The 22,695-nt window shown below is 52.2% G+C and overlaps 1 protein-coding gene across 2 annotated transcripts in view; it reads left to right on the top strand.

The window, feature by feature from the left end:
- The window catches only part of Cpne5 (copine 5), an 82,761-nt gene that overhangs the window by 45,782 nt on the left and 14,284 nt on the right, over positions 1 to 22,695 (top strand). For both annotated transcript variants that reach the window (XM_075979726.1, XM_075979727.1), the window contains 4 exons: positions 4,962 to 5,065; positions 9,572 to 9,676; positions 18,822 to 18,863; positions 21,449 to 21,524. In XM_075979726.1, the coding sequence (XP_075835841.1) occupies positions 4,962 to 5,065; positions 9,572 to 9,676; positions 18,822 to 18,863; positions 21,449 to 21,524 (327 nt within the window). The remainder of the gene's footprint in view (positions 1 to 4,961; positions 5,066 to 9,571; positions 9,677 to 18,821; positions 18,864 to 21,448; positions 21,525 to 22,695) is intronic.

The following is a 22,695-nucleotide window of genomic DNA, read 5'->3' as shown; positions in this document are numbered from 1 at the left end:
CTTGCCCACCAACTCATTCTACAGTCCACGCTAGCCTAGAACAACTTCTCCGTCCCACATGGTCTCAAGCTCCCCAGCGGTGCGCCTGCTGGGCTTGCACGCCGCTCGCATCCTATCCCGATTGTTTCGTTTTCTTCCAAGCAGTGGATGTAGGTCAGCTTCCCAGGCGTAGGCACAGTAAGTGTGGGAGGGAAAGTGGTCAGCGGGGACTTTAAGCTTGCAGTGGATCAAATCCACAGACACACAGCTGGCTGGGTTGTTTGTAAGCCGACTGTTACCACAACAAAGAAAAGCCAGCTTGGCCAAAGGCCCTGTCACAGGTAGTGTGCCAATAAAGGCTCCAGCACCCAGGCTGTGTAACCACCACCTGTATCTGAGTGGACACCAGCACAGCCCCCTCGCTGTCCCCCACCCATCTCTCTCCTTCTCTTCCCTCTCTCTTCTCCCTCCACCAGCCCTCCTTGGCTCCAGGTTGAGTCACCTCCTGATGGAATGTAGTTTCAGAGTCCTAGATAGATTTGGGGGTGTGTGTGTATGTGCGTGATGGGGAGGGGGGCATACACATTTCTACTTACAGTGCCCTTGCAGAGCCCAGAGAAGAACATCAGGTGTCCTCCTGCAGCACTGTCCACTTTGCCCCCTTGAGGTAGGATCTTTCCCTGACCCTGCAGTGTTTTTGCTAGTCTGGGCTGGCTGCCGTAACCCCAGATCTTCCTATCTCAGATTCCACAGCACTGGGGTTCCAGGTGCTCATGAGACCGTGTGATCTGTTCTGTGGGTGCTGGGATCTGAACGCAGGGCCTCATGATTGCACAGCAAGCACTCCTAGCACCGAGCCGTCTCTGCAGGCCTCTATTCTTGTTGTTTATTTGTGTGTTAGTTTTGAGACTGCCTCACTATGTAGCCCTGGCTAGATCACAGAGATCGACCTGCCCCTGCCTCTGCGACACTATGCCTGCTTCCAGCCCTCCTCCTTTTTTAAGTAACACCATGTGTGTGTGTATGCATGTGTATATGTGTGTGTACGTGTATGTTTGTGTGTATATGCATGTATGTATCTGTACATGTGTATATGTATGTGTGCAAGTGTGTGCATGTGAGTGCTTTCTTGTGTGCTTGTCCATGTGCATACGGAGGTCAAAGAACAACCTTGGTTGTTATTCCTCAGGTGCTGTCCACCTTGGGTTTTTAGACAGGCTCTCACCAGCCTGGAGCTCACCAGTGGGCCACACTGGGTGACCAGTGAGCCCCTCTCTCTGCCTGTTAAGCTTGAGCCACCGTGCCCAACAGTTTACCGCGGGTGCTGGGATTTGAACTCAGACCTCCAGACTTGTGTAGTGGGTGCTTTACTGATTGAGCCATTGCTCTAGCATCCTGATCCCACCCTCGCACACTCACATACGCATTCTAGACTCAGGGGCACACACACAGCACTTTTTTATCTGACTGTGCTAACTCTAGGAAATTTGGGAAATCCAACAGGCCAAAAGACAATACATAACACCGTGATCCTGTTGACTATTTAAAAACGTCTTTCAGGGGTGGCTTGTAAGGTGGTTAAGAACTCAAGGGCCATTGTTTGCCAGGTGTGTGACTCCAGGCAAGTTACCCGACTTTCTGCGAAATAGTTGCTTTGTTTATAAAAATGCCCCTCGTTCAACATTTTAGTGTTCTGTTTATCACGGATAGTTTTTTTCATTGATTTCTTTTTAGGCATGTTAAAACATTTATTTTGATCATTGAGTCTTTGAGGCACCTTTAAGTTTCCTGACAACTTAGTGGGCACCATGCCTGCTGACCTCTGGCTTCCTCAGCCTTCTTCTGGGGCTGGGAGGGTTGAGGTGCTGGAGGATGCCTGGCCGCGCAGCAGAGAAAGGCTGCCTGCTGAATCTCTGAGGCGGCGCAATTAGCATGCGGAGATATGCAAATTGAAGCGATCCTGCTGTTTTAGAGAAACTTAATATGCTTTTTAAAAAGATAGGGTGAAAGGCAGAAATTGCAGGAAATTATATATCTTGGGAGCGGGTTTTATCTTCCCTGCCACTGATTCCCACGGGCTCCAAGGCTGGGAACAGCATCTCTTAGGCTCAGAGAGTCCCAACTCAGCATCAAATCCCCAAAACCAACCCTCCCAGGAACCCTGGGATCCAGGCCATCAGCACCACCCTCCCTGCCTCTTCTCAGATTCAAATGGTACCAAGAGTTTGATCCATCTGCTAACTGCATTGATGGGGATCAGGGGAGTTCAGATCATCACCCCCCTCCCCTGGCAGAGGCTGCAATGCAGGTCACAGGTCACGGATAAGGCTTGCCCAGCATGTTCCAGGCCCTCAAGTTCCATCCTCATCCCAGGCCAGGACCTTGAGCATGCCTGCCCCCCAGGACTTCCCCAGTGCTCGTCAGCGACCTTTGCTTTGATGACAAGCTGGAAATCTGTCTAAGGGTCCGGTTTGTAGGGCTCCTGTGACTGTGACGGGGTCCAGCAGTCACAGAGGGCTCTAGGCAATCGTCCCTGCGTCTAGATAGTGTGTGTGCTGGAATCAAGATGAGCCTGCCCTGGCTCACTTATCTACCATAGACAGGAAACCTGCTGTGTCACGCTGTGTGCCCCCCCCCCCCGCCCCGCTGAGCTTTCCACCCAGCTGGAGTCAGAGGCTTGCCCTTGTAAGTGGATTTCACGCTTCTTTGCCTCCTCCATTGAAGGTTCTAGAACATAATCAAGCTTGCCTTGGGGGTGCCTGGTCATTATTTAGAATCAGTTTCTTGCCTCTGGAGCTGTCCTGCGTGACTCCAGCTGTGTCCTAGCTGTGTGGCTTCCAGCAGGAGCATTACCCTCTCTGTGCTTCCACCTTCTTGGTCTTCCCTCTATTGCTTACACTTTGTGTTGCACGTGTATGTGAATGGGCACGCGTGTGCATGACAACATAAAGGTCAGAGGACAACTTGCAGGAATTGGTTCTTTGTTTCTACTGTGTGGGTACCTGGGATTGAGTGCAGTCAGGCTTAGTAGCAGGAGCTCAGCCTCAGTAGCCCTTTTGAGAGAGAGCGAGAGAGAGCGAGAGAGAGAGAGAGAGAGAGAGAGAGAGAGAGAGAGAGAGAGAGAGCGTTTCACTATGTATCCCTCTTTGGCTGGCCTGGTCTAGAACACTCTTTCTGTAGACTAGGCTGGCTTTGAACTCACAGAGATCCTCCAATCTCTATCTCCTGTATCTCCTGACTGCTGAGCCCCGGTCTGTGTAAAATAGGCAGGAGACCAGCGCCTACCTCACTGGGTTAAATGAAACATAGACATCAAGGTAGCCGAGTGGAGATACACAATGGCTAAAAGAGCTTGCCGTGCAAGCGTTGAGGACCGCAGTGTGAATTCCCAGAATCAGGACTGGATACTCAGTGTGAGCAGCTATCATCCAGGGTTTGTTCCTACAGCCAGACAGGAAGCTACGGGTCAATCCTCAGGAGCTTCACGGCCGGCCAGCCCGGCCTGCACAGCAGTGAGCAGCAGAGTCGGTCTCAGCAAGATGGAAGGCAACTAATACCATGGTTGCCCTCTGCCTTCCACAAGCATGACCCCCCCCCGCCTCTCTCTCTCTCTCTCACACACACAAACATACACACACCTTTAAAATAATCGATAGGCATGTTACATACATCCTTGGTTTTTGTTTGTTTGGCTGGTTGGTTGTTTTTTTGCGCAGGGTTTCTCTGTGAAACAGTCCTAGCTGTCCTGGAACTCTCTCTGTATACCAGGCTGGCCTCAAACTCACTGACATCTGCCTGCCTCTGCCTCCCCAGTGCTGGGATTAAAGGCGTGCACCACCACCACCCAGCCAGCCTTGTTATGTTGCCATTTTCATAGACAAATGACAGTTGGTTATTGACAATTTCATATACTTCCACCCAAAAGTAGGTGACCCCCTGCAAATGGTAGCCGCAGTTTTTCTTGTTCTAATGCTGGCCATGAGCCCAGGACAAACATTGTACCCCTGAGCCACACTTGGGGGTCTTGCAGCAAAAGCCTTTGCTCCTGGGCTCTGCTGTTGGGCTACTTCCTGTGCGGACTTGGTTTAGGGTCAGCCTGAGTGTGTCCCCCACACAAGGCCCCATAGAGTCAGGACTCGGCCTCTGATTGCCTAGCAGGGCCAGGCTGCCTCCTTACAGATGTCAGGGCAGTGGGGCAGGGAGCTGGTCTGGGGGTCAAAATTAGCTCTACCTGATGAGCTTGGTAAGCCTCTCCTTATCCCCCACCCCATTCCCTTCCCCACACCCCACCTGTTCCCCATTATGAGCCTTTGGCCCCTGATTTATGGCTTGTCCCACCCCCCTTAGAGTGTTGGGTGGGAACACTGTGTTAGTGGAAGAGGATGCCCGTAGCCTCGAGTGTCCTCTGGGAACCACACAGGTAGATGAGGACATGGGGCATCATGGGCAGTGCCAGGCTGTAAATTCAGCAGGCCATGCTCAGAATGGCCTTAGGTCGCCATGGTGAGAACTGGAGGGATTACTCATGGACCGCTTCCTCTCCTCCATCTTCTGTGCTTCTCACTGCCACCCCGTGAACCCAGCGAGGAGAGGCTCCAAGAGGTTATCTGCCTTCCTTGGGGTCACATAGCTCCAAACTGGTAGAGCTGGGGTTCAAACCTAGGGCAACTTCAGATCTATCTGCTTCTCCAGCCTGCTGGCCCTCTAGGCCTGGGGCTTGTGCCAACATACTTAAGATGCTACCCTGTCTGCTGGGCAGTGGTGGCGCACACCTTTAATCCCAGCACTCAGGAGGCAGAGGCAAGTGGATCTCTATGAACTCAAGGCCAGCCTGGTCTACAGAGCGAGTTCTAGGACAGCCAGGGCTGTTAGAGAAAATCTGCCCTGAAAAACAAAAACACAAAAAGATGCTACCACCCTGACTGCCCTTGCCAGTCCCTGGGATCCCTCTGCCTCACCACCCTGTCCTCCCTCCTTTCCAGGATGTCGCCACAATGCAGTTCTGTGCCAATAAGTTGGACAAGAAAGATTTCTTCGGGAAATCCGACCCCTTCTTGGTGTTCTACAGGAGCAACGAGGATGGAACGTGAGTTCCCCTGATGCCCCCATCCCAAGGCACCTGTGCACTGGGCAGGGCTGGGAGTGTGTGGCCACCCCTGGGGCCCTGCTGTGTGGCATTGATGCCCTGATAAAGCCAAGGTGGGGACCTGGCATTGACACTCAGCAATGGTGGGTGCTGTGTATGTCTGGGGAGCGTGCAAAACGGGGTGACAGCAAAAATGCCTCAGGCTGCCACAACCCAGTCCCTGCCCTCACAGATCAGAATACCCTCTAGGGTTCCCCGACTGTATCAGACCAGGCAAAGCGGTGACTTTTCCTCACAGCCCCACACTCTACCAAGCAGAACTACCTCAGAACTGTAGGGTTGAAGGACCGCATTCCCCTCCTCCTTATTAAGCCAGATCTAAGGGAAACATACACAGCACACTGGCCAATGTAGGTAAGCAGCACAGAGAAAGACCCTGGGCTGAAGATCTGAGCATTTAGGTTCTCCCCCACCAACCAGCTCTGTTGACTCAGGGCAAGTTATGCCTCCTCTCTGGGCCCGTTTTCTCCTCTACGCAGTGAAGCAGGTGGATGAGGTCTCCAGGGTCTCTTTTAGGTAGCCGGTTCTGGGATTCTACAGAAGGCTGAAGTGATGAGGCCAGGAGGGTTAATTGGAGAAACTCGGCCAGGAAGAAAATGGGTCCTTGGGGTGGAGCAAGGAGCAGAGTGCTGGATGGGCCAGAGAGCCAACCTTGTGCAGAGACAGAGCCCAGCACACACTGGCCCCTTGTGCTGAAATGCCAGTATGCGCACACGTGGTGTGTGTGTGTGTGTGTGTGTGTGTGTGTGTGTGTGTGTGTGTGTGTTGGGGGCAGGGCAGCAGCGGACAGGAGGTGTATTTCAGTGCAAGAGAAAACTGATTTTTGAACCTGAACTACTGAAAAGGAAATTAGGTGTGATCATTTGCATGACAAAGGGCTTTGTCTCTCAGAGGACTCCCAGCAGGGTGCTTCAAATACTCCTGAACCGTCTGACTTGGCTTTAGAGGTGGGAGTGGGGAAGGGGGAGGAAAAGGCTTGGGTCCTCTACTCTGGTGTCCAAGCACTGTCCACTCCCTCTGGAGAAGCTGAGCCATGGCCCGCAGGGCCCTGGTGGAGAGAAGAGGAGCGTTGTGGGGAGGAGAGCGGCGCTGGAAAGGCTGTGTGGGAAGGATCTGGGGTTCGTGACTGTGACTGACACGGGATCGGGTGGGAGGTGCCCAGGCTGAGCTGTGGGTGGGAGCAGGGCAGGGAGGGGGGAGACCTGTGGGGACCAAGGCTGAGGCCTTTTCCAGGAGGCAGTAGGCACTGCAGGCTACTCCGGCCGTCCTGGAGCTGTCCTGCTCTGTCTTTATGTTAGTGACCCCTCCACAGACCTCCACCCTCGCCCTTCCAGAGCCAAACCAAGCTGCCTGCAGGGCCCTTCTAGGATGCTCCCTGCCAGAGTGTCTCTGTGTGTGACTATGTCACTGCGCCTTCAGCTGTGATGGAATAGCCTGACCAAAGCGACTTAAGGAGGGCTCTGTCTTGGGTCACAGCTGGAAGGTCCATCAGGGCAGCAGGAGCTAGAGGCAGTTGTATCTGCAGTCGGGAAGCGGAGTGCGCAAGTCTAAGAAATGTGTGTGTCTGTGTGTCTGTGGATGTCTACGTGTCTGTGGCTGTGCGTGTGTGACTGTGTGTCTGTGTGTCATCTTTCTCTGCCTGTGTGTGTGACTGTGTCTTTCTCTGTGTGTCTGTCTGTGTATCTCTATGATCTGTGTCAGAAGATACCTTGTGCGAGTTGGCCCTCTCTTTGCACCATCCTGGTCCTAGGGATTAACTCGGGTCATTAGACAAGTCCCTTTACCCCCTGAGCCATTTCCACAGCCCTACCCATTCTTCATATACTTTGCCACTAAAGGACACTCGGGAAGGCTTCCTGGGGGATGCATAGCTGGCCCTAGGACTGGGACTCACATCTGTCTGACAGATGGGTGACACTCTCCCACACCCATGCTCCATCTGCAGGGACCACTAGGCACAGTGAGCATGGTTCCTGCCAGGCAGGTGCAGCAGGGGAGCTGAGAAACCTATGGAGCTGATAGTCAAGATGGCAGAGTTTAAAGGAAGCAGTTGTCAGCTGGTGCCTGGGACAGAACCGAGACCACCCAGGCTCCAGGAAGGAACATAGAGGGAAACTGGGCTGGGCGCTTAGGACACCTGCTTCTGGTCAGGAAGGATAGAGGTCTATGTGGGGGGACCGAGGCCACTGGGTGAATGTTCCAGGGTAGATTCCTGAAGCCCAGGGGGCCTCTGCAGTCTGGGTCCCCACCCGTCAGCTGCTCCAAGTCTCTCTGTTGTCCTCTGCCACCTGCCCCAGCCCCAGGCATTGGGCCCCTCCTGCCCAACGCCCATCCCCTCCTCCAGCTCTAGGGTTAGCTACAAGGTCTCCCACGTGGATCTCACACTCCAGTGGGTGGGCGTGGAGGAGCACAGAAGAGAAACGCTCAGCCTGGTGACAGGAATGACATTTTGACTTGAAAATTGCCGAAGAAGAAACAGTGCGGGCTGTGTGGGCTCAGGAGGGGTACTGGCGCTTCCTGGTGACCTTTCTAAGCTGGAATGTCACCGGGGTGGGTGCCCAGAGAGCTTTGCCCATCCTGGAGGCAGGGCTGCTCCTGAGATAGGTCGCTAGCATGGCAAGGGGAGTGGGCAGGACACGTGGCAGGAGCAGCAGAGACAGCCCATCTGCACGGTTAACCACCAGGTTCTTGGATTCCAACTGGAGGTACTCAAGGGTGTCGGGTGGCCCAAGGAGAGAGGGTTTTCCTCCAGCAGACTGGAAAGCCTGCTGTGGACTGGCTCCCCCAGAAGCACAGTTCTGCTTTCCTACCTGGCTCCTCCCTCGCCTCCGCCTTTCTTTCTTTCTTTCTTTTTTTTTTTTTTTGAGACAGTGTCTCTCTGTAGCCTTGGCTGGCCTCTGCCTTCCAAGTGCTAGGTCCAAAGGTGTGAGCCACCATGCCTGGAGGCTCCTTTTCACTTTGTTTTTTCTCATGTTCTGTTTTAGCAGACTCAGGGGCTGCTACAGGTAGAGCTCCCATGGTTTGAAGCATCTACTACCGAACAAGCCCCGCCCCCCATCAGTTCCTTTTTTTTTTTTTTTTTTTTTTTTGGTTTTTCAAGACAGGGTTTCTCTGTGGCTTTGGAGCCTGTCCTGGAACTAGCTCTGTAGACCAGGCTGGTCTCGAACTCACAGAGATCCGCCTGCCTCTGCCTCCCGAGTGCTGGGATTAAAGGTGTGCGCCACCATCGCCCGGCCATCAGTTCCTTTTAAAATATGACCAGAAGCCAGAGGTAGTAAGAGAAGCACTGTCTGGAAAACCAACAACAACAACAAAAATATGACTTGGGGCTTGAGAGATGGCTCAGCTTTTAAGAGCACCTACTGCCTACTACTGTTGAAGGAAGTCTGGATTTGGTTCCCAACAGCCACGTGGGTGGCTCCTAATCACCTGTATCACCGGACTAGGAGATCCAACACCCACTACAGACCTCCACAGGCGATTGCAAAAGTGTGGTACATATAAACTCCCTCAGGCATATACAGAATAATTTTTATTTTTATTTTTTGTTGTTGTTTGTTTGTTTTTCCAGACAGCCCTTGGCTGTCCTGGAACCAGGAACTGTAGATCAGGCTGGCCTCAAACTCACAGAGATCCCCCTGCCTCTGCCTCCCCAGAGCTAGGATTGAAGGCCTGCACCACTTTTTTTTAGTGGTTGATGGCTACGCATGGTGATAATACTTGGAATCCCAGCACAGGAAAGGTAGAGGCAGAAAGATCAGAAGTTCAAGTCTATCCTAAGTGATGGGAGACCCTATCACAAACAAACAAAGATGATTGGCTGTCTAGTACTGCAGCCATTGTTCCGGGCTGCATCGGGAACACCTTTTGTTCTTGCGGACCTTCAGTTTTACTGATGGATCGTGACAGAATGTTGAAGGAGAGAACTAGACCATGTCAGATGGTGACAAATGAGACAGGAAGGAGAAGCCTGGCAGGGGAGAGACCATGGGCTGTCACAGTCAGAGTTTGTACATTCCAGACATAGCGGTTTCACAAGTTCTGGGGGTGATGTCTGGCTGGAAGTGCAAAGATGAAGCCAGGGAATGGAGAAGATGTCCCAGGGTGGAGACCACAGGCACACACTTGCATACACCCACCCATCTAGCCCCGAGGTTCAGCTCCCGGGTTCCCAGGAAAGGAACTGCCCAGAGAGAAAGGACTTGGTCAGAGTCGCACAGTAGGCTGGCCCTAGGACGGTAGCTAGAACTCAGGCCCCTGACGCTCCCCGCTAGATGCGCTGCTCCAGTCGGGGCCCTGCCTCCTTCAGAAACTTCTCTGCCATGCCATGTGTAGCCTGGCTATGGCTGTTGAGGGTGGCTCTTCCTGTCACAAGTCAGAGAAGGCTGCGGCATTGGTCATCTGAGCCTCCGGCCTGATGCCTTTCCCTCCATTCTTCTTGGCCAGGTTCACCATCTGTCACAAGACCGAGGTCATGAAGAACACCCTCAACCCAGTGTGGCAAACCTTCTCCATCCCAGTGAGGGCCCTGTGCAACGGGGACTACGACAGGTGAGATGGAGAGCCTTCTCTTCAAGGGGAGAGCATGCGGGTACCTGGGATGTCCCGTTCTCTATTTCCCTGGATGGCAGCAGAGATAAGGGATAGGGTGGAGTAGAGTTAGGAAAGGCCTATCTCCAGCAACCTTACTCTTGGCCACTGGTCTCTGGAGTCAGGATCTCAGGGACAGTCCCGGCCAACCTGGTGGGCATCAGTGAGGGACGAGGGCGACAAGATTTATGAACGGTTTCATCATATTGCATGAAGGCTGTCCTCTTCCTCATTGTGCATTGGTACCAGTGCCTGACTAAGGGAGCAGTCAGCCCAGGCGAGCTCTCACCTGTCGGTCTCCCGACTGTCCTTCCCTGGAAAATGAGCCTGGGAATCCTGCTGCCCTCCCAGGGCTCACAGGAGGCCAGCAGGAGTGATGGCATGTCACAGTCAGCATCCCCATCCTGTCTGCTCATTTACTGAGCCCCTGCCACGTGCTAGATCTAACTGGGAAGTCAGCTGGGAGCAAATGTGCCCACCTCACCCTCTACCCAGCGTCACGGAGCTTAAGTGTTGGTGGGGGAGGCAGACATTAATCCAGTAATCATACAGAGAAACATGTCATTATTCACTGCAGAAGGTGCTGGAGAAAGCAGGGGGGCAGGTCGGATGGGTGCCGCAAGAGTATTGGTTTTCCTGAAGTCACCTAAACACTGGCTGCAGAAGTGGGGTGTCTGCTGGCCGCTCCCTCAGAAACCCTGGGGCATCAGAAAAGACACCTTGGGGTACACTAGGACTCTGCACAGGGTTTCCAAGGGTATATGTATGGGGGTGGTGGGTGGATGGATGGCCTCCTGGTGCCTGTTTCCCTCCAGGAACATTTTTAATATTTAATTTTTTAATTCATTTTACATTCCAATCAATGTTCTCCCTCCATCCCTCCTCGTGCCCCCCAGCCCACCCTCCATCCACTCCTCCCAACAGGTAAGGGCTCCCGTGGGGAGTCAACACAGTTTGGTACAGTAATTTGGGGCAGGACCAGGCCCCTCACCTCTGCGTTAAGGCTGAACATGGCATCCCACCATAGAGCATGGGTTCTAACAAACTAGCTTCTGCCCCTGGGATAGATCCTGGACCTAGTGCCAGGGTTCCCACACATACAGAGGCCCCTCAGCTGTCTGTCCAGAGCTGATGATTTTCCATGAGCTTGATCTCACTTGTTCATGGATTCCCTCCTCCTCTCTTTGACTGGATTGCCAGAGTTTGGGCTGGTGCTTGGCTGTGATCTTTGCGTCTGGTTCCATCAATTCCTGGACGAAGGCCCTGGCTTCTCTGCCCTCCAGGGACACTAACAAGAGCTCATCCTCTTGCCTGGGACAGAAACACAGCAGTCTGTTCCCTAGGTATTTAGTGTCCTATGCCCATCGCTGAGTCCCTGACTATGTGGCATTCAAGGACAGATGCCTGTCTCTACCTTCTGGGATCTCCCGGTCTGACCATGGGAGCGCAGACATACACAAGTTCCAGAGACAGCTAAGTCATCGTTGCAGAATGAACTGGGGCCCAAATGTGAATGCTGTTGTTAAACAAACCCCTGGTAGACACCTGGAATTGGGAAGGGGACGACTGGGGATAGCTGGAAGGTTGGGGGTGTGGGTACTGGGCAAGGGGCCTGGAAAGGGTGGAGAGCCTGGAGAAGATGGGAGAGCAGGCAGGACAGTCTTCCTAGGGAGAGGCTGCCGGGCTCCAGCTGTATCAGAGATGTACAGGGAGGGACAGCGTGAGTGGGCCTGGCTTGTCCCCTGGAGGAGGCGGGTGGTGGGAAGGGCAGACAGGCCCGAGCCCAGCTCCATCTTCCTCCAGGGTGGCTGGCTCTCTTTCTCCACGCTGGGCACAGATTGACTGTGACATGATTGGCGGCAGAATTAATTCAGGGGCCAGTGTCTGGCTGACCCTACCCTGGCCTGGAATTGCCCCAAGCACCCACTAAGGAGGTGCCATGTCGGAGGCCACTGTCCCTGTCCTGTATGCTCTCTGGCAGACTCAGAACAAGGTGTCACTGTGCTGGGTACTTTGGGGGCCCACTGACTTCTCAAGTTGCCCCAGGCTGGTGGGGAGTCCATCCTCCCAGCAATCCGGGATGGCTTGCAGCGTAGGTGAGAAGTTGAGTCCCAGAGTGGACTGGGGCCGTCCAGCTTTGTGCTTCCAGCCATGGTGACTGGGGGCCGTCCAGCACTGTACTTCCAGCCATGGTGACTGGGGGCCGTCCAGCACTGTGCTTCCAGCCATGGTGACTGGGGGCCATCCAACACAGTACTTCCAGCCATGCTGGAGTCACAGGAGTTGGTGCTTGCTGGCTCTAAAATCTGTTTCTAAATGGCCATGGCACAGTATGACAGGGCATCTGGGGAGGCTCAGAGAACTTTGTTCAGAGATGAGGGGCTTGAACTCCAGGGACCTGAGATGGGGACACCCCGGTGAGGTTGTTTCAATCCTTAAAACATTTCAAGGTTCTTTTGGCATTAATCTCAAATGGTTCAGAGAGGAGAGGGTGCAGGGAATGGCAAGAAGGAAGGTTCAAAAGGCCTTGATGTCTGTTTGGCGGGCGCAGGCCTGTGCTTTGCTCTCCCTTGGCATTGCAGGCCTCCAAGGGTGGTGCCGAGCGACGGGAGGGTGACGGGGCCAGACTCTTACTGAACAGGCTGAGTCTGAGCAGGCTTTGGTTTGGTTTGTTTTTGTTGTGTCACAGCCCGCAGGCAACCCACAGCCAATTTGGAGAGAACAATCCTAGGTTAGGGAAGTTGTATTTGTGTTTGGAGATGAGCTGTCACGGCCACTGCTGCCATGATGCTAATCCTGGGATGTGGATGTCTGAAGGCCAGGCACAGCTCCCAGGGGAGGAGTCAGAGACCAGTCAGTGAGGCCACAGGCCCAGAGCAGTGAAGAGAAGGTGGGGTGGGTCAAGAGGGCTGAGGAAGGGCCGCTGCCAGGGAGCTAAGCAAGGAGAACATACTGGAAGGCTGGATGTCTGTACTGAGAGAGTACAGTACCCCAGAAAGATGAAGTGGAAGCAGTTCATGCTGTTAAAATTATGGGATACTGGGCTGGAGAGATGGCTCAGAGGGTAAGAGCACTGGCTGCTCTTCCAGAGGTCCCGAGTTCAATTCCCAGCAACCACATGGTGGCTCACAACCATCTGTAATGAGACCTGGTACCTTCCTTGCCAGCAGTACATTGGATACTTAATAAATCTTTAAAAAAAAATTATGGGATACTTAGGACGTGAGTCTCACTGGTCTCGATTGGCCTATACACGTTTTCTTTTCTTTCTTTCTTTCTTTCTTTCTTTCTTTCTTTCTTTCTTTCTTTCTTTCTTTTTCATTATGTACACAATATTCTGTCTGTATGTCTGCAGGCCAGAAGAGGGCACCAGACCTTATTACAGATGGTTGTGAGCCACCATGTGGTTGCCAGGAATTGAACTCAGGACCTTTGGAAGAGCAGGCAGTGCTCTTAACCACTGAGCCATCTCTCCAGCCCCTATACACGTTTTCTTACATGGTGAGAAATAACCTTCGGATCATCCCTCATGATGTGCCCATTTCACAGATGGAGGGTCAAAGTCTGTGTCAGAGCAAGACAGTGCCTTCCCTTCTGTAGATGGCACCTCTGGGCTCATCCCTGGTCTGGGGACCCTCTTGCCACTTTCCCATGTGTCTAAGCCAAACCTGAATGGCCCAGCTGAGCAGAGCTCAAGTCAAAGGAGGTGGTAGCATCTGAACCCCTCCAGCCGTAGGGTAGCAGACAAGGCCCAGGAAACAAGAAGTCGTTCATTCCCTGGTGTTCCCAGACTCTGTCCTCTGTCCTAGCCTTCTGTGAGTAAACCAGGTCCGCCTGGGCTAGGCTGCTGTTATCCCCTCGCACCATGACAGTGAGCGTACACACTGTACACGTGGGAACTAAGGTGCTGAGAACTCATCTGAGCTGAGAGTATTCCAACACTGGCCTCTTGCTTCTCTTGGGGCCACTGAACTCTGAGCTGTGGCACAGGGAGGGGCCAAGCTCACAACCAAAGGTCTCAGGTATGGCTGCCTTAACAGCCCCACGTACAGTCTTGAATGGGACAGTCCATACCCAACTCCCTGTGACGATGGCGAGATGTGTTCTTTCCCTCACGACAGTTTCTCTCAGGGTATCAGCTAGGGGAGAGAAAGCCTTGAGGGCCTGTCAGCCTAGGGCCTTGTAAGCAGCCTGGAAACATCTCTTCTCCTGCCCTGAATCGCCATTCTTACTGCCATGGTCCAGAGGGACTGCAGTATATTGTAACAGGCTTGCTTATGGGCCTCTGACTCCCAAATCATGACACGGGGACTTAGTTATGAATGCTCGGCCTTATCTGTATTTGTCCCACTAGCTCTTGTAACTTCAATTAACCTGTTTCTCTTCATCTATGTTTTGCCTCAGGCCTTTTTTTAACCTTTCTTTCATTCTGTTTGTCCTGTTTTCACTACTTCCTCCATGTCCCACGTCCAACTGGCTGGCTCTAGGGCATTTCCCTCTCTTTCTCCCTCATTCTCCCCAGCCTAGATTTCTCCTCCTTATTCTCTCTGCCCACCAGCACCTTCTAAAGCTCTAATGCTTAGCTATCGGCTATTTAATAAACCAATCAAGTACCTTAGGCCAACAAGGTGAACCCGCAACGCAACTTTACATAATTAAACAAATGCAATATAAACAAATGTAACACAGCTTTATATGGTTAAATAGTCTGCATCGTAAACAAAAGTAACACACCTTTATATGGTTAAATAGTCTGCATCGTAAACAAAAGTAACACACCTATATATGGTTAAAGTAATATTCTGTAACATAAACAAAAGTAACACACCTTTATATGGTTAGAGTAATATTCTGCAACATAAACAAATGTAACACATCTTTATATGGTTAAAGTAATATTCTGCAACATAAACAAAAGTAACACACCTTTATATGGTTAGAGTAATATTCTGCAACATAAACAAATGTAACACATCTTTATATGGTTAAAGTAATATTCTGCAACATAAACAAAAGTAACACATCTTTATATGGTTAGAGTAATATTCTGCAACATAAACAAAAGTAACACATCTTTATATAGTTAGAGTAATATTCTGCAACATAAACAAAAGTAACACATCTTTATATAGTTAGAGTAATATTCTGCAACATAAACAAAAGTAACACACCTTTATATGGTTAGAGTAATATTCTGTAACATAAACATGTAACACATCTTTGCCTAGTTAAAGTGATATTCCACAACAGTGTATACTATGGTACTCAGGGAGGAGGCCTGGAGATTTCACCTGCTTCCCTACCCTACGCATCTCACTTTGATGTGACTTTATGGTTCCAGCCCTGGCTGTCAGGGGCCTGGGACACTGACTCCTGATTTTCCACTCTGAGCATGCTCAGATGCCTCCTTGGGTGTTTTTCTGAAGCCAGGGAAGGTTACGGCATAGTCTGTTCACAGAGGTGTCAGGCCACCCTGCCAGCTGGCAAGTGTTCGTTATGTCCCTGCTATCTGCCAGGCACCTTTCTCGAAGCCAAGCCTATGACAGTGAGCAAAACAATAATCTCTGAGCCATGGAGGATGTTCTCACAAACCATAGGATTGTCTGGCGATGGAAAAAAGCTTGAGTTGGCCCGACAGGGACAGAGATAAATGTCTCGGTGCCTGCAGGGTGGCTGGAGACAGCACCTTCACAGAGCCAGTAACTGTCCGAAAATGTACAGAGGAACAGAGTCCCCCGTGGAGCCCTCAGGGCTACACAGACAGACCCACAGGATCTGGGGCACTGCCCTGGGCTACTGTCCCCAGAGCAATGCCCGTCCCTGCCCTTCTCACTGCCTCCCCTGGGACTCTGAGTTCTCAGCCTGTTTGTGCCAAAGGAGATGTTGGTTTTATGGGCCGCTGTGGTCTGTTTTCTTATCCCTCACCCACAAGCTCATTTTCCTGGGTCTTAAGGATAAGTCACAGCCAGACTAGCTTGCAGAGCCTAGGCCCAGAGGTCCCAAGCCCCATCTGCTGTGACCTGGGCTCGCAACAGAGTGTAGACAGCGACAACCAGTTTCTCTCCAGGCCTTCTTGTACCTGGGGCTGCTCCATGGGGGCTGTTCTCCACTTTCTTCCCCACCCAGGCTCAGCCTGGAAATACGGCCTCTGAGCTCTGCAGACCCTCCCAGGCCACAGCAGCCCAGGAGCCTAGGTTGAGGCCAAACCAGCACCCAGGGATCTCACAGCCATCCTCAGTTGCCAGTTCCCATCCCCTGGGGAACTTCTAGCCCCCACCCTGCCCACACTGCACCCTGGACCTGCCGATTCTAAATCAATCAGGGTGAGAGCCCTGTCCAGTCTGAAGAGGCCAGTGGTTCTGCAGCATACTGGGGCAGCTTGGAGGAGTTTGCAGAGCCATTCACAGCCAGAATCGCAGCCAGTGAAATATTTCAGCCCCTTCAACTCTGAGATCTAATTGTTTATTACGTGTGTGTATTTACTAGTGGAGGAGGAAGCTGCTGTGCCATGGTGCACCTGTGGAGGGCAGAGGTCAACTTTCAGGCGTCAGTTCTTTCCTTCTACCGTATGGATCCCAGGGATCAAACTCAGGGTGGCAGCCTTGGCCCCAGTGTCTGTCCACAGAGCTCACCACCACACATCCAGTACCTCCTTTTGTGTTCTGTGGGACAACAGTTCCTGTCACCAGGGTAGTCCATTTCTCTAAAGTGTTAGGGGACCTCCACCAGCTACAGGACTTTTTTCATTTGGTTGGTGGTTGTTGGTTTTTTTGTTTGGAGTCTCTCTGTGTAGCCTTGACTGGCCTAGAGCTTGGTACATAGACCAGGTTGACCTCCAACTCATAGAGATCCACCTGCCTCTACCACCCAAGTGCTGGGGCCACCACAAGGGGCTTAGCTGCAAGACTGAAGGACAGTTTTCTCATCAATTTCTCAAAAGTACTTTTGTTGATACCAAGGACTGTCACCATAACTAGGGACCTAAGAGAGCTTCTGACATGTGGTTGTCACTTACCTAATCTCCCAAGAGGCTGGTGGCCAGAGGAGAGGTTTCCCTTACCAGTCTCTGAAGGTCTCTGTGATGAGCTGGGAGACTAAGAAAATGGTAGCTATAACTAGCCAAGCAGGGAGGCTCCCTTCAGCCTCACAGGCGGGGCTGGAAGGCAGGGACCTGTACTTGTCTTCACAGCTGGGTGGCTCTGGACATTCACAGTGTTGTACCCTTAGGGCTCTGCTTCATCCTGTGGAAATGAAGTGGAGGCCATCAGCACAGGCCACCAGTCACCAGTGTCCCTCCAAAACCTCAAGCTTTGAGAATGGCGGGCTGTGTGAACTCTGGCCAAGAGGCCAGACTTAGATACCACTGAGGTCACTTCCAGCCTTGTCAATCTGGGAACCAGAAATTGCAAAGTCTAGGAGCCCAGGCTCCTCAAATGTCCTCATTTAAGTTTCTTTCTTTCTTTCTTTCTTTCTTTCTTTCTTTCTTTCTTTCTTTCTTTTCCTTTTCTTTCTCTCCCTTTCTCATTTCCTCTCTCTCTCCCTCTCCCCTTCCCTTTTTTCCTTTTCCAATCCAGGTTTCTCTGTGTAGCTCCCTCTGTAGACCAGGCTGTCCTCAAACTCAAGAGATCAGCCTGTCTCTGTCTCCGGAGTGTTGGGATTAAAAGCGAGCACCACCACTGCCCAGCTTTAAGTATATTTCATATGAAAAGGCATTCATGCATGGTTAGATGAAAATGAGGAATTTTCTAGACCCCACCACTACCACCACACACACACAGAGCAAGCTGTTTATTCTGTGAGGCCCTTACTGTCTCCATTTTACAGTCAGGGCTTGTGGCTTGGGAGGAATACCACCCCAAGGCCCCATGGGTGAGTCCAGCGTCCAAGTCGAAGACACCAGTGTCGCATCTGGCCTCTTTCCAGCACCTTCAGAAGCTCAGGCGTGCTGACATCAGTCTGTACTTCCATGTAATAATCTGGCTCAAGGAACCATAGCGTTTGTTTCCGTAAGATAAGAAAGAAAAGGACACATCTAAACCATGCTTCGATAGCTGCTTCATATTATTTTATTTACAGAAAGCTAGCCCCTGCATAACCTTCCAGGCATCCCAGGGTTCTATTCTGGAACTTTCTTCTGCCCCCATTCTATGAATCTGCACCCTGCCCCCCACCCTCACACGGAGCCTGAAAATATTCATCTGAAAGGAGACAGTGCCCCCTTCTGGGAGCTTCAGAACTACCAGGTCGACTTCTGGCAGGGCCAAGATGGACCACACCACGGGTGGGATAGATGTTACTAGAAGAGAAACCAGTTCAAACGGCTTTGTGCGTCCCAGGTGGAGCTCAAGACCAGACACCCCTGCTTCCGGGCCTCTCTCACCTGCCCTAGACCCTGTAGGTGCTTCCTGGCAGCTCCCACGTGCCTGGGCATCCCAGAGGACAGAGCAGACGCACAAGGGTTAACCGGCAACCCTCCACCTCCCTCCTCCTGCTTCTGGTCCACTAGCCTGTTGCTATGGGAACACTGCTAAAAATAAGATGGGCTCTTAAAACCCAGCCCCATGCTTAGGAGTCAAAACAAACTAATTAAAGCAGCCTAGGCTAGAATGTGAAGAAAATCACACTGTTTCTCAGGGGTGGGGAGCTCAGGGCCCACGGGTCCTGCCTTGACCTGCAGGGTTGGGGCTGGCTCTTCACCACCCACACCCCTGCATTCATGATTCTCCCTGCCAAACTGTCTTATGACCCTCTCTAATAGATGCTTCCCTGCCTCATTGTGAGAGCTGCCCCCTCATGGCCCTGCCACAGGTAAATGCCCAGTTTGGCTTCCTGCCAAGGCTTCTGCTCCATCCAGGGAGAGGATGGGTAAACAGAGGCCTGAGGCCACTTCAGCCAGTCCTCGAGATCTCAAGATGGCCCACCATAGCTCTTGGTGGCCTTCGGCCCTAAGATCTTTGCTTAAAGGTCTCAAGATGGGTCCCTGGACTCTCTTGGGTTGCTTTCTTTCCACACAGGCTCGGAATGTGGAGGGAGTGCCTGCGTGCGTCCGTCCTGGCCCGGCTGTCCTCAGACCCATCCTACCCAGGGTTCTCTGTTTGTTTTCTAGGACCATCAAGGTGGAGGTTTACGACTGGGATCGTGATGGCAGGTAAGAGCGGGGGCCGAAAGGTGCTAAGGAAGGTGAGTAGACCTAGGAGCTCTGGGGAAACTGAGCCAGGCCCATCTGGGTACTCCTGGGAATGAGTGGCCACAATCCACACAGGAAGGCCTGCCACCCCGGTAGCTTAGGTCTGTGCAGGTCCTGTGGGGCAGGGTACCTGAGAGCCCTCCTTTCCCCCACGTGGCTGCCAGGAGCCAGCCCATGCCTGCACCTTCCTCACATGAAGAATGGGGATGCCCTGAAACGCTCATGTTGGCCACTGAACATTCGTGGGCGCCTCCTTTCTCTGTGTGGCTAGGCGCTGAGGAAGGCCAGGCTGTAGAGGATACGCTGGATGCCCAGAGATGTCCCACAGTTTAGCAAGGGTCACTGCAAACTTAGAGAGTAGACAGAGGTCGAAGAGAATCACCGTAGGGACAGCGACAGCGGGGTGTTCTGAGGCACAGGAAGGACTAGGCAAGTGCCTAAGGAGGGCTGGATCTGGCCTGCAGGAGGGTGACTTCTGTTTGGGGACAGAGGGGTAAGTGTGGCTGGCAATTTCTAGACAGGACAAGAGCAGGAATCCAGAACCCTCGCTGTCTCCCACTTGTCTGTGGAACCAAATATGGACGTAGCCTGGCTTCTTGTGGCTAGTCTGTGCTGGGGCACTCCCGAAGGGTGGTCAAGTTGGCATCTCCCAGATCTGATATGGGCTGTGGATGGGGGCTGTTCGTATTATAAAAGGTGGTGCCCGCCCCCACCTTCCCCGTCCCTTCCAGCCAACAGGATCAGCTCCGTCACGCTTCTAGCCCGATTTGCCCTGTTCCCTTATAGACATCTTCCATATATCTCCTTTACCTGGGAACTAGGGCCAGCCACCGGGGGCTACAGGGTCCTCCCGTCCACTTACCATCCCCAGAAGGCCGATAGTTTTGAGTCTGTGGTCAACACTGTGGGGCTGGGGGTGTAGCTCAATGGTGGTGCCATAGCTTAGCATCTGCGAGACCCTGAACACCATCCTGTACTAAAACTAAATAAATCAGCTCCCAGGGCTGGCAGATGGTTCAGTGGGCAAAGGTACCCACAGCACAAGCCTGACACCTGAGTTCAATCCAGGAAACCCACATAAAGGCAGACAGAACCAGCTCCGCAAAGTTGCCCTTTGACCTCCATATTCACTTGTGGTTCAAACACACACACACACACACACACACACACAACCAGTAGAATTAAACAACCCCCCCCAAACTAAAGTGTATATATCTATGATAGTGCCATAATGAAATCCACTACTTTGTATAATTTAAAAAATCAAAACAAACAAAAACTACTGTGAGCTCACAGCAGGGCATGGCTTCAGGGACACGGGTGCTCCAGCCGGAGGATGCCCCAGCTAGAGTGCTAGGGGGTGCTCCAGCCGGAGGACACCCCAGCTAGACTGCTAAGCGCTGCATTCTAGCAAGGACTCAGGGCAGGAGGGAGGGCTGTTTTGTGGAAGGTCTTGATGTGTTTAATGGAGAAGACCCCTGCCACCTGGCTGAATGTAATGTTAGCGGATGGCCGAGCAGAGCATGTAGCTCAGAGACAGAGCCCTGGTCTAAGATGTTCAAGCCCCAGGGTTCCATCCCAGCACCCGAGGAAGGTTGGGAAAGTGCCCTCGTGGACCTCTAATCCCCACAATTCAGGAGTCTAAGGTGGGAGAATTGAAGCTTGAGACCAACCTGGGCAATACAATGGGGAGATATCACCAAATGAATAAAATAACAAGACAGTGGCCATTAGTGACACAGAGTGGCCATCCCTGTCATCCCAGCACTCTGGAAGTAGAGACAGGGATCAGGAGTTCAAAGTCATCATTGGCTGCACAACCAAACTGGGATACACAAAACTACGTCTCCAAAAGCCCAAAATTGAAATAAATAAAAACAACAAATTTTTATATAATAAAGGTGTGGCCCAGCACTCAGGAGGCATTGGCAAGTGGAACTCTGGGAGTGCTAGGCTAGCCTGGTCTACATTAGAAAGTTTCAGGCCAGCCAGAGCTCCATAGCGAGGCTGTGTTAATGGAAACCTGTCTCCGCAAGGAGGAGGTAATGAATGCCTTTAATCCATCATCTGAATCTGACAATTGTTAAATTTCACTGTTTGCCTTATCTATATTTTACTAATGTAATTTAAAGGAAATTCCATCGTGGCTTTACCCCTAAATATTTCATTAGACATGTCTATAAAATAAGCACATTTCCCCCACGTAACTGTGAATGCCATTATCCCACCTGACATATTGAGCGGTAATGCAAGACTGCCATCCAACGTTCACTCCGCAGTGACTGTCCCCAAATGCCCTTTCTTGCTAACTCGTTTAAGTAAGAACCCAAGCAATCCTGCATCTCCTTCCTCCAGGATCCTGTCTTCTGCCAAGTGGCTCTCTTGGTCCATGAGTAACAGAGAGTTCCCTTCCCACACTGGGCTCTCTGTGACTTGGGTTGGAGGCCCTGGCAGAATGGGGGCAGGGGCAGGCTGCGGGAGAGGCCAGGATGAGTTAAGGCTTTCCTAGCCTGGGCCTCCAGGCTCAGCAGTCTCTTCCTTTGCAGCCACGACTTCATTGGGGAGTTCACCACCAGCTACCGAGAGCTGGCGCGGGGCCAGAGTCAGTTCAACATCTATGAGGTGAGCTGCACCGGGCTGGGGTCTCCTCTCATAGGGGGTCCGGGTTATGACAGCAAGGACTTGGGAGCTCTGAGCTGGGGACTTCCATGTTGTCTCACAAGGTGAGTTTCATGTTCCCATGTCACAGAGCCCCCCCAGACACACACCCCATACACCACACACACCTCCACACAAAGCTAACCCTGACTTCCAAATCCTTGAGCTACACCACCCCCTACAGAACACTCCTCACCAGGGAGGGGGCAGTAAGGAATTCTGGGGGTTGGAGGAGTAGTTCAGTAGACACACACACACGCACATGCACACACACCATAGGAAGAGCCTTCAGGGTCAGTCCCGAGCATTGGGAAGAAAAAGGAGGCCGTGAGCCAAGACCTGAGATTCTGACTTTAGAGTGTCCCCGTATCTTCAGTTTGTAGTTTCTCTGGAGGAGCAGCCAGAGGTCTTAACTGCTGAGCCATCCCCTCCAGCCACCATGGCTACGGCTTGGGGAGGAACACTAGCACCATGCATTGCTCTAGGCTGCCTGAGTCCCCCAAAGGAGGCAAGGCAGAATCTACCTCCTCTGAGGAGGGTCTCAGCAAAGTGGATGGAGAGGTGAACTCTTGGAGTTTGACCGCCATTGGCTAGAAGATCTTTTTTGTTTGTTTGTTTTTCAAGACAGGGTTTCTCTGTGTAGCCTTGGCTGTCCTGGAACTCTGTAGACCAGCTGACCTCCAACTCACAGAGATCTGCCTGCCTCTGCGTCCCTAGTGCTGGGATTAAAGGCATGAGCCACCTGACTGGCTGGGAGATTTTAAGCAAAATGAGAATCGGAAGCATAGATAGTAAAAAACGAGCGTGGGCTCGTTCCTGCAGTCAGTCATTGATCATTGCTTCTTTGCCACCAAGGAGATGCGAGCTGCCACATGGGAAGCAGCCTTGCCATCTCTGGATGGAAAAGCCAGCCTGAGAAAAACAGCTTCCGCAGCCCCACAGGCAGCTCTGAACCCCAGGGGTGTGTGTTGCTAGGAGGCTAAGTGAGCTCAGGAAGGCCTTGCTAGAGTCAAGACTGTGAAAGAAAGCTCTCAGCAGTCAGCACCTCATGTCCAACCCTGAAGCCACCTTGGAGGGACCTACTACTAGGCCAGCGGTGTGCGGGCCCTTCCCTGGATCCAGCCCCCGCTAAGGG

The sequence above is a fragment of the Microtus pennsylvanicus genome, chromosome 7, assembly GCF_037038515.1.
Source record: "Microtus pennsylvanicus isolate mMicPen1 chromosome 7, mMicPen1.hap1, whole genome shotgun sequence".
Lineage (NCBI taxonomy): Eukaryota > Metazoa > Chordata > Mammalia > Rodentia > Cricetidae > Microtus > Microtus pennsylvanicus.
This window is presented reverse-complemented; position numbering and strand designations above follow the sequence as displayed.